This window comes from Calidris pugnax, unplaced genomic scaffold (assembly GCF_001431845.1).
Source record: "Calidris pugnax isolate Ruff unplaced genomic scaffold, ASM143184v1 scaffold56, whole genome shotgun sequence".
NCBI lineage: Eukaryota > Metazoa > Chordata > Aves > Charadriiformes > Scolopacidae > Calidris > Calidris pugnax.
In genome coordinates, this window is record NW_015090839.1 from 11,997,392 (window position 1) to 12,013,104 (window position 15,713).

A 15,713-nucleotide genomic window follows, 5' to 3' on the forward strand; every position below is an offset into this window, starting at 1 on the left:
AAAGATTGTTATGAATAACTTTTCCTTGTTTCCAAGATTGCTGATTTGAAAAGGATGCTGCAAGGCCCACTGGTTTTTCTCCATGTATTGATGGAGCCAATACATCCATCTATACAGCCTAGAACTAGATTGGGGAAAAAAAAAAAAGACTTCTGTGACTACAACAGCGTGTAAACATCGAAATATAAAATGTAACCTGAAAATCTGCACTTAGGTCCTGCCTAATCCCAAAGAGTTGTACGGCTCATGAGAGACCTCGATGTAAATGGCCTAAATTCAGAGTCAGGCAGTGGCAAATTAAGTTACTGGCAGCTTGGCAATTTAGGCCAATTTCTCTAATACAAATTTCTACTTATGAGCACATTCATTCCTTTTCACATTCCATCCTTCACAGGCATACTATATGCAGTCCAAAATGCAATCAAGGCTTTTGTCTTTCCCCTCAACTCTGTGTGTAACTTGACCATATCCAGATTGCAAAAAGCTGCAGCAACACTCAGGCAGCTGACAGTTATCAAGCAGGAGAATAAAGGTACCATCACCAGCAAACTGATACAGTGAACCCATGTCAGAAGGTGGAGGGTAGAGGAACATTCCCACCTAGGCTTTTCTGGTTGATTTGAGGAGCCGAGATTTTTCTCTGCAGGCATAAGAAGAATCATGAATGCCAGTCAGTTCCTTATGTTCTCAAAGGAGAAAGGTAGCTTAAGGTGGAGACAGGTGCCAATTTGGAAAACATTTGATCAAAGCAGATGAAAGAAAGGCTAAGGGTATCAATGACAAGTGAATCCAATAGCAACCTCTGATTCCAGGATTCCTGTCATGGTTTTTAGTTTGGGTCCCTTCTTGGGTCCTTCTCATGGACTCACTGTTATCTAATTCTCTTCAAACAGCGTTACCCTGAAATCAGCATTTGAGACACTCAAAACCCAGAAATCATTTATATATACTCCAACTGGGCTGTTGGTTTTCTAAACCTTCTTGTTTTAATTCTGTAGGATAATGTGAAAGAAAAGCGTGGAGAGCAAGCTCAGTGAGTTAAAGAATGACTTCATTCTCAGAGAGGTATTTTCTAGACTCCAGAACAGAAATAGGCATGATCTGACACATAGGCATGATCTTTATGTCTGGTAATGGTGAACCTGCCTGCACACAGATACTGCTTTGTTACTAGATTGTCTTCTTACCGTGTGTCCCAGTGGAAGGTTTTAATTCTCTCCCCAAAGGTGTGAACCCCACACAGAGTAAAACCAGGTATTCTGGGAAGGAGTGGAAGTTACTCATCAGGATACAGTCCAAGTCAGTGCCCTAAAGTTACCATGATGTTTTTCTCTTCAAAAAGTTAGCATTTCAGTGAAATGAAGTATAGTTTTAGTCTAAATGGCACCACACGAAAGATCAAAATCCATTAGACATGTAATGAAAGTGTGCTTCAAAAACTTTAGCCAACTCTCATACCTGGGTACACAGACGCACACACACGTACATTTCTTCTGAACTTTGGCTTTGGAAAGAAATAAAACCAGCTAATCTGTGTCAGCTGCACATCTATGCCAGTTTTTTAATCTAAAGCTGCTAAAACATTTTTCTGCTAGGGCACATATTTTTCAAATTTTTTTTGCAATTGCATTAATAGTTCATTTAAAAGATCTTGCCAGAAGAACCACAGAACCGTGGGTAGATGTATAGCTGAAATACCGAGGTAGATATTCAGCTTACTGCTACATGTTACTGGGCATCTCCTCCCAACACACTTAATACATATTGTGCTTATTGCACCTCTGACCTAATGCCCTCACTGGCTCCTGTTTACTGCATTCTAGGTCCCAGTTGCTCACAGACATGCAATCCCTTACACAGAGGTTTGGATAGTCGTTTTCAGCTTTATATTTGTATATTTGTAAACTTAGCATCTTTAGCTAAGCTATAGGGAGGATTAAGGTAAAAATTCTTGACCCAAACCCTCACAAGCTTGGGTGGAGCATGCTCTCCTCTAGCAGTCTCATTTGCTGGCAGAATTCAGAACCCTAGAAGAGGGATTGCCTTCTCCACACCTCCTGCTCTGTGATGCAGGAGCATCACTAATAACCTACATGGGCTTTTCATTCCACTGTGTTCATCTTGGAACATTGTAAGGGATCATTTTTAAATATAATAAAATAAATCCAAATAGAATAACTTTAAATTTGCAGGACAAACCCTTTTTGGGAAAATGAGATGCCAAAACACCAGTTTTGGTGTAGGTATTACATTGGGTAATTACAAAGGGTATTACATTGTTTAAATGGAAAGGCTTTTCATATATTCCCATAGGGAGTGAGCATACAGGGTATATATTTATTCATAGTTCCATATATTGAAATAATATCAAAAACATTTTAAGTCTCGGTTTAAACTAGTAATTTACAAATAGGCTTTACCTTATATTAAGTAAAATACCAGACTTCATACTGACGTAAGGAAGCATAACACGTTTGTGATGATAGTAAGAAATTCTCTTGAGAATCAACTTTCTCTACGTAAACCTACCGCTACACAAGGTGTGCACGTGTATCTCCACTGGTATTTGTGCTTCAGTAAATAAAATGTAAAACACTAGGGTTTTTCTTTTCAGTTTCTCTTTCCAGTTCAGAATGATAATTGTTTCAGCTCAGAGCTCCAGGAAGGTACCATGCGTAGGACTGAGCAGGGAGATGAGTCAGGAGCAGCAGCTGTCCCCAGTGCCTCATCTCATCAGGCAGCCCGGGCTGACAGAACGCCAGTGGGGAACACTGCAGGAGCAGGGAGCAATCCAGGACAACTGCCCCATCGCTGAAGTATCTGTGTATGCAGGAGCAAGATTAGTTCATCGTACATTAGAGATCAAATGAGATAAGCATCAGGGCCCGTGAAAGTGATGAGCTACTTCAGGAGCGTTTCTCAGCTCTGAGTAAAACCAGCAGGTGCCTGAAACACGGTCAGTCCCAACAAGGAAAGAAAGAGTCTGTTACTACATCCTGCACCAGGACGGGAAAGCAGGGCATTGAGGACCATTTTAATAGCTTGAACCTCATGAAGATTATAGGGAATAATTTACTTCTGTGCCTAGGTCTGCCAGTTTTCAAAACTGGAATTTGAGTGGTACTGCAGGAAGGGTTCAACATCCAAACATATCTGATCAGTTCCACATTTTCATTTTGTGTGAAATTCCCAATTTTAAAATATCTTTTCAGCGCTAATTGGACCAGAAAATCAGACTTGTTTAAACACTGTGAATGTTTTTGTGTTTTTCTGGAATTTGAAATACTGGCTTTTACTTTCTATTTTATCACTTGTTTTGACTTTCTGATAATACATGATTCGTGTAAGGGAAAAGTGCAGCACTAAAGCAAAATGCTTGAACAGTTTTTCTTTAGTATCACATTTAAAAACAAATGAAGTACAACATTCAGCTGCAGTCACATTTTAGGAAAAGTATTGCTTTGGAAAACTTGTGATCAACTCTACAAATGCACTATTTCCTAAATCAATATCCCACAACAGTTTCCTAAATCCCTAACATGTTTTCTGTTCTGGAAACCCCTAGCTTATCACTTAAGGTTTATATAAATCATATCCATTAGAACAGTTCAGATAAAATATTTTAAGTCCAGAACTCAGCAGGATGCCACGTGTTCTGGCCTTTCACTCCACATAAATTTTCCCTACTACACAGCGAAAGTCGAGAAAAAAAGTAAAAAAAAAGGATCCGTATGAAACCACAAAACTGCAAATAAAGACTTTAGTCTCAGTAAAGATTTTCATCAATCAAAGAATAGTAATTTTCAATATATCCTTCTGGTAAGCAAAAACATCATCTCGTCAATAGCTGTTAGAAAATTTCTTTTTAAAAAGACTTAAATGCAACTGAGGCAATATTTATAACCAGAGGTTATGCATACATACACACACATATATATTTGTGTGTGTGTATATAAAGAACAACTGATACAAACAGATGAAACTTGGGCACAGCAGAGAGCGTGTAAGGCATAAGTAAGACAAGACAGACTTGAAGTTTCTTGAAGACTATTTCCAGCAGGCAAAATGAACAGGACACACGTGACTAACTCCTGTCTTTGTCTCTAAGGACAGCAGTTTGGTAGCAATAAAAGCTATGGATAATCAACTTCAGCCATTCTTAGGTTTTAGTTTAGAGCCACACAAAGGCAGTGTTTGGATATACATTTGTTCTGCTCGAGCTTAGGTCATATTTACATACATTGCAATGCAGCTATTATTTAACTCTGCTCCCAGAGGTGGTCAGTGACAGACAGCAGGACATCTCTGCCACAACTGGGCTTTGCTTTTTCCCAGTTAGTCTTGTCTCGGTGCTCTTGTGCGTGTCCTCAGCACAGGAGGATCACTGGTAGGGCGCCGTCTCCCCGCCCTGACTCAGCACGCAAAACATGTGGTATGTCTCCTTTTAGACAACACGGTACTGCCCAATAGGACACTGCTGCTGCTGCTGCCAAACATCACTCTAAAAAATAGGGCAGGTCTGCACTGCTGTGGATTAAGGTCAGAAACAGAATCTTCTTTGTGCCTCTGTACTGAGCCTCTCCCTGTCCGCTTCTGCTGCCCCCAAACTGCTTCCTTTGCGGTAGTTAAGACACGTTATGTCCCCAGTGACTGTCCCATCTAAAAATAAGTGCTCTTGACACACAGGAGATATGAGGCTAGCACAGCAGGATGCTGAAGCGTCTCTAGATGCGTAGCAGGGCTTCTCTTACACTGGGTTGCAGCAATTTAGGAATTCACACTTGATAAATGCAATAAGGGCGGCTTCTTTTTATCTCTTGCAAACGGTGCCAGGACTGATATATTCCTGACCCTTATTTGGGTCTCTAGCTTGTTCTTTTACGCTGCTCTTTGAAATCATAAAATTCTAATGTTTCATTAGGCAAACACGCACTGCAGTTGTATTGGCTTTTTCACTGACATCTACAGACGAACTGTGTAATTGACAGCAGCTGGCTCAGCTTTTTGCTTGGGTCTACATTTTCTTAAGACACACAGAAACACAGTTTGCTCTGATAGTGTTATCCTTCAGTAACACTATAACCTGATTCAAAGGTCCTTGTCCTTGCACTTCTTTCAAGGTGAGTGAAAAACACAATGGAAACTAAATGAAACATAACTATTTTTCTTAATAGCAACATATTACATTATCCCTGATATGAGCTAGATTAAGCTGATTAAGGCCCTGCCAGAGCAAGGCCCAGAGAAATAACCTGTCCTTGTTACCTGCCATAGGAGGGGGGGGGGTGGGGGGGGGGGGTGGAGGAACCAAAAAAAACCCAAACACTTTCTCACTACAGGAGTAGTATTTAGCCTCCTGAAATAATACTATTTATGAAATAATACTATTTATGAAATAATACTATTTACAAACAGAGAGGGAGTAGTAGTGCAGGTATGTTTTCTCCTTCTTCACTCTAGCAATTGTGCAGATGCCTGTGTTGGTAAGGAGGAATTCTATTTTGGAAATTCAAATACTGTACTTCAGAAACCACCCAAAAGTTAGGAAAATACACAGACTTACAGAGAATGCTTAGCTGAAAGTCTTTCGAGGAAGTTCTTTTCCAATTTGCAATGGAAATAGCATTCTTTTAAAGTGTGTTTATCAGTACTACAGCACATAAAAGCCCAATAACTGTGCAAAGTTTTCGACAGGTACCTAAGCAACCAGTCCTCTGAGAAAAAAGATTGTTAAGAGACCTACACTTGAGAAACCACACAGCAAAGGAAGCCCTAAAGGCCATAAAAACAGTCTCCAAAACCATTCATTTTCTATGGATTGTTTCTACGGGGAGGATTACCATGTTTGGCAGAGGAGAGCACACTGCCATATGTCTTAGCGGCATTCACAGCTTCTTAACTGCTGTGGGCTGTGATTCATTTGTTGGCTGGGACCTTCACTTTTGTCTCCCTGCTCCACAAGACTTCAAGTGTTACCTAATGCTTGTTTCAATAGAATTTTATGTCATTATGTTTTCCCACTGTGTGATTGACATCGCCTCTAGGCCTTCTTTTTTAAAATAATTATGTGATTTCAGAGAATAAAACTTTGTCCTATCAGCAAAGCCAGCCTGTCAGGAAAACTTAACTTCTGATCCTCAGAAGAACATTTTTCTTCAGGATTCACATCCTTTTATGTCCCAGAAAACTGCAGAGATCCATTTCAAGGGGCCAGATGTTTGCTACCCTTTTGAAGGGAGTTAGACCCTACCTTATCCAACACGTAGAGCAGGATTTGGTGTCCACTATTAAAGGAAATGCAAGGTAGGCTGGGAAAAAGTAACGGTAAAGCAATCTTCAGGAGGTTATGGACATAGTCATTGTTGTAAGCTGCTTACTGAGATCTCCAGCTTCCGTCTTTGTTTCCCTGTGGCAAACTTTGCCCTGAACTTTTTAGAACTAATTTATCCACCGTCTTGGCCACACTGCCAAGGCGTTTCAGAGTCCCACACAGACCAAAGCTCAAGCCAGGCTCTGAGAGTGTTACTCAGGCGTTTCCTTCAGCCACACCTGCACTGCACTTACTGCATCGTTCCAGTCACAGAGGGGAAGGGGCCTGTATTTACACAGAACTGTCTCAGCTACGCACAGAAAACAGGACCCTGAGTAAAACACTCTTCGCCCTTGTTTTTCTGGCTATTGCAGAAATGAACAGTACCTTTAATTACAGTATCATTTTTATATCAGCACAACATTAGAGTCCCAGGGTTGAGCTGTTTCTAAACTAATCTCTATTCAAACACATCTGGAAAGTAGTGCTTAAGTTGTTTTACAGGCTCAGTGTAACAGAGGAAAATTAAGCAATTAATGGAAGCATTGGCTAAATAAACAAGAAAACCCACTAACAGTTGTTAGTTTCACTCAAGAAGCCCTTAGTGCTGTTTTCTTTCATTACATGGCTTTAGAACAATAAAAGTAATTTTATATCTTTTCCTCCAGTTTATATCCTTAAAGGATCTTGTCTTCACAATTATTTTGTTCGCTAGGTTTTCATGCAGTGCTGTAATAATTCTTTGCAATAAAGCTTGAGTAGAATTTTTTAAAAGCTATTTTAACAATGGTTTTGTTAGCTCACAGATTCCGTCTTTTAAAATAAATTTGTATTAAGTAATTTTTTTTGTTTTAATTTCAGTACATTTAGTTTAACAACTGGATCTCATTGTTCACTGGAATAAACACAGCAACATCAGAAGGGGATGGTAAATCCCTAGTAAATATTGCCACTGGAAAAACCACATAGACCAAAATTTTAGTTTTAGACTGCTTCAATTCTCCCACATACTCTTTCTTATGAGAAAATGTAAATAGAACACAAAAACTCTTTTGGTGGAAAAGACAAAATTCATCCTTTACCAAAAATGAAAAACAGAACCAAAGAGCTTTGGAGGAAAAAAGCCCCCAAACCCTAAACTCATAATCCAAATCAAAGCCTCAAGAACTCCAACCACTCCTCCATCAATTGATACAATAAACCCACCATTTTCCAGACTTTTGAAAATGCATTCTCCTAATGCCAGTATGTCCCTGAAAAAAGTAAAGTTCAACATATGGAAGATGGCAGCAAGGAAAATGAATGACTTGGTCAGCTCCACCCAAGCCAGTAACACCTTCACCTCTCTTCCAGGTGGTGCTTAGTCCATCAGAAAAACCTCATATGAAGGCTGTTCAAGCTTTTGCAACTGTTTGCAGTTCAACTGCCTCTTCCCACACCTTAGCCAGAAACAGGCTTCCTTACAACGGCACTCACCATTCCAGGGCAGCACTGAAGTCCAGGGTGACCCCAAACACTCGGCTGCTGTTCTATAGGGACTGACCCAGGAGAAACCACGTACAGCTGGGACCTGCAGCCAGAACCCAGCAGCACACAGGCAGGTGTGCTCACAGCTCACTGCAAACTCCACACAACTCAGAAAGGCCTTTACAGCTTCCTTCCGCTCTGGGTGCTTGCTAATAGTCATTCTGTCCTAATTATTGATAGCATGCATAATATAACTGACAAAGATTTTAGAAAAAACTCGTCTAGCATCCTTTTACCAATTCCTACAATACTAAAGTAGATTAAACGATTGTCAAGCTCAAATATTTATAGAAGATAGGCTGGAAAACAGAGATGACAACCCTCAGCCGAGCTAGTTGCTTGTGGCCTGAAGGCCCTGTATTATTCAACCCTGCACGAACATGTGAATGCTGCCGCATGAAACTTACCACCCCGATGTCCCACACTGCAACATTTGTTCTCCCAAAGCAGGCAATTTGGTAATAAACAGTACAATCCCTTCCATTCAAAACAAGCAATGAAAGAACACACATTGTGCTCAAATGATTTGTTGTCCTGTTTGAGAAAACTTAATTTCAGTGAATGAAAAATATAAGAGAACAGTGTGCACCAACAGCAAGCATCAGGATTTGGTACTCCTGAGCTCCCCTCTAACTGCTATTAATAAAAGGTTGTAAATGTACTATTCTCTAGTCAATTTAGTGAGGAAGTCCTTCTGGCAGCTTCACAACTGCGACACGTGAAAACCAAGTATTTTCCCTTTGCCAGCAATAAAAGGTGTTCCTATGGCTATTGCTTTATTTGAAAATCTACTTGGAAATTCATACGTCTCATTGAACCATTGAATAATTTGCCAAGTTGGCAGGTATTCTTAATGAACCAGGGAAAAACCTTTCTCTGATCACTTTATGAAAGATGTATACTTAGAAGTTACCCTAGAAAACCTACTCAACCATTATGTCATTAATATTCTATGTTTTGCAAATCCCATATTCAGGGAACCACCATCATTTTTCTTACTTGTGTGGCTTTATACTGGGGAATTACCTGTTAAAGCAAAATAAATTTATTTCAAAACACTAATTAAAAAAAAAAAAAAAAAAAAAAAAAAAAAGGAGTGCTGTTGAAAAGCTGCAACCTTACTTCTTCTGTAAATAATGATTAATTAAAAATAGCAGCAGAAGTCAATGAGAAATCACTACAAGTATCTGAGCCTTATGAAATTCTGAGACCCTGCTAAGGTCCCAATTCAATAAACCTTTTAAACATTGCAAACTCCCATGGCACTTCACACTTCTCAGAGATACAATTAAATATCTTACTGAACTTGACCCTATGCCTAAAATACCATCTCAGCCTATACAAGCACAGCTCTGCAGAAGGAATTCTCCACTGCAAAATACTAAGGAAACTATAAAGATTGTCTGAACTATACTGAATCTTAATTATTTAGTGAAGTTTAATGGATAACTCAGTGACTGAATTAAAGGTCAAATACTCAAAACTGGTATAAAAAGCATCTTTACTGAACAACTTATAAAAAGCAAATTGTGTATCATTTGAAGCCATTAAACAAATTACATTACTCATACTGACAAGAACTCAGTAAAACGTTTGCCAAACTTTTTGCTTGTCCACAAAGTATTCAGTGAAAAATATATGAAACAGGTCACATTTACACAAGCAACCATTTTAAAAAGTCAATGTAAAAATAGCAATTATATTTAACTGCTTTTTTTCCCCCGTCTGTTTCCCAAACACATAGAGGACAGACATGACGTGTATCACTTCTCAGTCTCATTCTCAGGCTCGCTGTCTCCACTGTCACTGTCTCTTCCGGGGTGTTCTGGCATCGTTCGATGTTCATCCACTTCGGACACTTTCAATTCTCCTTCCTTTATTGCTTCTTCCTCTACCTTATTTTCTTCCGCTGCTGCTTCCTCCTGCATGGCTTGCACTTCACCTTCTACTTCAGTCTCTTGAGTTTGAGTAGGTTCAGCTTCTTCAGTCATGGCAGGAGGGGGCAGTAAACGCTAGATGATACCAAACAATAAATAAATGAAGGAATTTCAGTTTGTACAACAAATACATCTATTTTGGCACCTGCTCCTATTTTAGCTTGAATTGTTCACCTTATATTTAAGACTTTGTATTAAATAACAAGTTAACAACAAAGATTAACTAAAATTCAGAAGCCCTAATCATTTGTAGGCACTTAACTCCTGTATAACAACAACAACAAAAAGAGTAATTTTAGCTCACACAAGGGTCTTATTAGACACATTTCTTGCCTGAAAAGAGGGTGTTAAAAACTCAGTACTTCCAATTCAAGGATATCAAACACATTTCATTATCCCAAACAGCCAGACAACAATAGAGCTACGGTAAATCCCTACTTGGAGCAACAAGCACATTCCTACCATAATCTTGTCTATTACCATTTCAAACTCCAAGATATGTTTAACTTGCTTTTGGAGGTCTCTAGCAGGCCTGTCCTTAACAACTCATTCCAGTAATTTCCCCTTGAAACATCTTATAAAATCTTATGGGAACGTCACCTGTGCTTATACAAGTTTCACCCTCAGCTGTAAGTGTAAAACAATGTTAAACTCCAGTAAACTGAGCAATGCTTCGATATTTTTCACATAACACTTCTGGAAAAGTAGGCTGCAAAATATTATAATCAGAAATGGTAGCTATATTACAAACTTTGGAAAAAAAAATACCATGAATACAGTGAGCTGCAGAGCATGCTGAAGAACGTGTTACGACTCCAGGCTGTACCAAACACTCCTACTTCTTGCAGCCTGACATTATTTAATGGTAGGACAGATAATTCCCTGGAATACTGTGAAGCATTTTAATGAAATGAAAGCTTGATAAACCTCCCATGGATGATTGCTTAGGTTTGGGTTTTTTTCCTTAAAGGCAACTGGGCTTCATATGACAAATTAAGTGTTTAATTACAGTGAAGTCTTATCTTCAGTTAGATGACACAAATATTACAAATTTCTGACAAGTACAGGCAAAATCTACGAAGCAATTATGACTACCAGAGATATGGCACCAGAGATACCAGAGTTTTTATAGACTTTGAAGTTATCATACCAGTTCCTATAATCCCTTTGTTCACACAAAGGTGTATTTCAAAGCCAGAGAAACTTTAATTATAAAAAAAAATTCCTGATGCATGAGACAGATTCAGACTTCTTCTGTGATTCAGTCAGATGAATGCTGTGCTTCGTGACTACTACCGTTAAGAGTAGTGTAAAAGAAAAGGAAAAATATGTTGTACTAAATAGGGTAAAAGAAATCTAATGCCTGCCTTTTTTTTTTTTTTTGTAGTTCACATTTTGGCTTCTCCTGCAAGGAGAAAGTGATTCATTGCCACAGTAGGAAACCAGCAGTTTTGTAACTAATTTTAGCTAGCAACAGATAAGATTAGGATGCTAAAAAGAATGACTGCTATTAGAAGGGTTGGTTCCATATTTGATTAAGCTGTCAAGCAAACCCATCTTTTGGTAAAACTCAGATGCTACCATCTGCTTTCCAGGATATGTACACAATTCTCAGTTTTGACAGGACTCTTCATTTGCATCTGAATGCGACCAACTGCACAGTCCACTGAATCTTAATCACATACAGTCTGCACGGCTGAGAGATCTCCAAGTGTATTAGACAAACTGGCTCCAAAACAAGTCTTGTCATGTGCTTATAGAACTGGGTTTCTAAGAAAACACTGTGAGCTTTCACTACTTTTCAAAAAATAAATAAATACAGGTACAAGAAGAGGAGATTTTAGTAGTTTCACTCCTCTTTCTCTATCCCCTTTTCTTACAGGGGACAGATAATTAGAGCATTTCCCTAAAATAGTGAAAAAGCATCCTGCCCACCTGGAAAAAGGCTTTTTCTGGGTAGCAAAATGCTTCAAATTTGGTTGAAAATATGCCTCCCATAAGAAAAGAAAATAAAGATACACTGGATAAGAACTGCAGAGGAAGAGACATTTTCTATCTGTAAGTCTGATATTCAGTTAAAGGAGAATTTCAGGTTCTGATCTCCACTGATTACACTGTTCCATACTAGATGAAACAGGCGCTGGAAGAAGGAAGAAAGAGACGGTGATAGAGAAACATCCTTGCATTAAAGAACAGAACCTAGATCTCACAGACAAACACCCTGGGCTGATCTGTTCAAGGACAGAGAGACACGCTCACACGCTCTCCCCACGGCGTGCTAATACAGAGTGAGTAGTGTCCTTTTACATCCATTTTTTCCACTTTTGGAAATCCTTCAAAAGAGCAAAAACCAACAAGGGAACTTCAGAGTACGAAGCCCACTAATACAGAGTGAGTAGTGTCCTTTTACATCCATTTTTTCCACTTTTGGAAATCCTTCAAAAGAGCAAAAACCAACAAGGGAACTTCAGAGTACGATGAAAGAATAAATTATAAGTAATGTAATCATGAGACACCCCAGACATTAAGTGAAAGTTAATACAGTTGAGGGGTAGCATGTAAGACCTCTCCCTTTGTGTTTGCTGTCAAATACCAAGGACGCTGAGTAAAGGCAGCTTTCTGCTCACTGTACTATCTAAACTACCTTAAAGCTCTGCTCACATACATAAGACAAGGTGTTTCTGTTGGGTTCTGAACTCTGCTTCAGGGATTAAACACTGACAAAATTAGGTACAGAAGTGAGAAACCATCTTCCAACCCCATGCTATTTCGCTTGGTGCTGAACTAGTGCTAAAAAAAATGCTCCAGAATAAAAACGCCACAGCTGCTCACCAGTCTGGGTAACACAGTGAGCTAACAGGGTTAAAATGGTTCCAAGACATGACCTGGTCCTTCTGTACACTGCAGCTTGTCATGAAAACCTCACTGCAAAACATTATTGTGGTGCTATAATTGCACTGCCTGCACTGACCTGAAACATAACACACAAATTTTCTTCAAGTGAATACTGCATAGGCTAGCTTTTTAGTATTAGTGAGGAATTTCTGGAGCCCAGACAGAGCCACATCTAGCACTCAGCATCTATTACTGCTGGTTTTGGGGCTTAAATTACTAAAAGATTACTGCTCTTGCTACTGCAAGATTTTAAAGACCTTAATATTCTCATTGCCAGTCACAAAACCTTCTTGAATGTTAAACAAAACAGAAACAGTCACAAACATCAACAGCATCTCATATCACTAAAAGTCAATTTTATTTTAAACATGCACCTTCCAAAAGCCAGAAGGTCCTTACCTGTTGATAGTGGCGTGTGCTCTGTATCATGTGCATATACATATTGTACACAAAGTTAGCCATTTGCGGCATGTTCTTAATAACATGTATTTGGTGAGAAGGTCTTTCTCCATTCTAGGGAAGGGGAAAAAAAGTGGACATTCAGCAAGCAAAGCAAAACAACCATTATTCAAAGGTTATTTAACTACATTAGAAAACAAACTCAAGCAATTAAATAACGCTTTTTAAAGAAAAAAATAGCTAAATTATTTGGAAAGATAGGAAGTGTACAACTTAAACCAATGAAGAAATTTCAAAAGGAAATGCTGGGTTCTGATGCTTACTTCATAAAGAACATTTTTGACCCCACACATTTAACATATTAAAGGCACAAATAGTGTAGGACTAGATTTGGACTTAGTCCACCACTTGTCCACCACTGTCTTCCTCACATTCACTGACCATATACACTGTAGTCTTAGTTGCACAGTGGACCTGAAAGTTTCAACTGAAGGGCTCCCTCCCAAACTTGTCAACAGGACTTAAGACCAGGGAAAGATCTGTAACTGAATTTTGAGTACCTGCAGGAACCCCTTTCTCAAAGTTCCGGGAAGCAAAGCAGATCTGCTCCTCCATTTCTTCATTTAGCATCCTGCTCTCTGTGTTCTCTGCTTAGATGCTTAATACAAACCTTTCCCTAAAAATCTAGTGCAGTAATACAAATTATGTCTTCATACCTATTAACTTAGCTCAGCAGCAAAACCCATACGTGATTCTGCACCCAATTTAAAAAAAAAAAAAAAAACCAACCAAAACCATTAATTGGATTATCCTGAATTACATAGTCAAATGTAATTTCACCTCTAAGTTTTGTGTGGCTGGGTGTTTTTTTGAGAATTAATATTTTGTTTCATAACAAGACCAAAAATGTGTAACACACTAATAACTTATCTTTTTATCATAAAAGAAAAATATTTAATCACTTACACAGGCAGAATTTAGGAAACAGCAGGCACAAGAGACTTACATTAATAAATAAATTTTGTAGAAAAATCAATTAAAACCAGCAAGTGTTTATCATGATAAAAGTTAACTCTAAGGACATAATTATCCAAGAGGCACTGGTTTAACAGAGAAGATGGTCCTACCTCTTGTAGCCCATTCAAAAAAAGCAGGCAAACACAAACACCCATTATAGATAGCAAAATTCAGAGCAGTCCTTCCTACCTGTCTTGCTGTTGGAAAACATTCTGTGGGAATGATATGAAGGTGAAGTGGTCGAGCTGTGAGCTGGCTGAAAGCTGGAGTTAGCTCGAAACAGTTCTGGAACAGTGATACCCTTGCAAAGATATAAAGCCCGAGCCTGGCTCTTGACATGGCAACAACTAATCGTCGGACATCCCTGTGAAAACAAAAAACCCCAATCATATTCGTTTCACCGATAACATAGTTGCAATAAAAATAATGATAAGTATACAGAAGCCTTAAAGGAAATATAAAATAATCTGCTAAATACTCCGGAGACCTTATATAGAAGGTTTCCAGTACTCAACTGGGGACTACAGGAAAGATCATGGAGTGTAGCGATAGGATAAGGGTTAATGGTTTTAAACTGAAAGTAGATTTAGCTTAGATATCAGGAAGAAATTCTTTACTGTGAGGGTGATGAGACTCTGGTACAGGTTGTCCAGAGAAGCTGAACACCCCCAGGCATGGGGCATCCCCAAGGACAGGCTGGACAGGGCTTTGAGTAACCTGGTCTAGTGGATGATCTTTAAGGTCCCTTTTCAACCCAAACTATTCTGTGATTCTATGATACTATTTTGCCTTTGTTTTTTTTTTTTTTTTCCCCTACGTACTGTTCCGATAACTACCAAATCCTAGAACCATTATATAAAAAGGGTTCACTGTACTGATAAGGATATAAAAAAAATTACTGTTTTCCCAGACTTGAGAGGTAAAGATTTACATTGAGAACAAATCACAATAGCATTTCTGCATTCCTGAATGAGCAAACATGAGTTTGATAACTCATCTTACTGCTGCTAAATAGACAAGCCTTTCTCCACCCCACCCCAAAAATGAAGTGCAAACATTTTAAGCTCCACATCATAATGCAACTTATGCAGTGACCAATGATGCTTCTAACATATTAAAAAATAGTAATAATAAAAAGTTCACTTACAGGAAAGAATCTATGAGAAAATTTAAGCCTGTATTTGTTCAACAAGCATTACGTTCCTACTATTCTACTAGAATGAAACCAAGTTCAGCCTATCTGCAGTAATACAAACTGATCATAGTGTAAGAGTCATTACTAAGGTGAGGAGGTTATCAGGCAGTTATAAAAGAAAGTATGCCTCAACTTCATTCAATACATAGCATTTAATTCCATTTCTACTACACACTCAAATAACTGAACACTTTTGTATAGTGTACTATGAACACCTTTCTGCAGAAAACGTGCAGTTCAGTGACACTATAAGATACTTCTTCTTCTAAGATAATTCTTACATACCTAAGGTGGCCTACAGCTTTGGTACGCACTAGTGAAAGGAGAATATAATCATTTTGTTGACCTTGAAATCTGTCCACAGTTGTTACCTAGAGAATCAAAAACCAAAGAAAAAAATCTTGGTAAGTTAATTTTTGCCATTTTAATCAAA

At 38.6% G+C, this 15,713-nt stretch overlaps 1 protein-coding gene across 1 annotated transcript in view; it reads right to left on the minus strand.

The window, feature by feature from the left end:
* Nucleotides 1-9,321: 9,321 nt before the first annotated feature.
* The window catches only part of AQR (aquarius intron-binding spliceosomal factor), a 53,924-nt gene continuing 47,532 nt past the window's right edge, over nucleotides 9,322-15,713 (minus strand). The window contains exons 32-35 of the mRNA XM_014941989.1: nucleotides 15,566-15,651; nucleotides 14,275-14,449; nucleotides 13,069-13,182; nucleotides 9,322-9,849 (exon numbers count right to left, since the gene is read on the minus strand). Coding sequence (XP_014797475.1) covers nucleotides 9,601-9,849; nucleotides 13,069-13,182; nucleotides 14,275-14,449; nucleotides 15,566-15,651 — 624 coding nt within the window. The 3' untranslated portion in view covers nucleotides 9,322-9,600. The remainder of the gene's footprint in view (nucleotides 9,850-13,068; nucleotides 13,183-14,274; nucleotides 14,450-15,565; nucleotides 15,652-15,713) is intronic.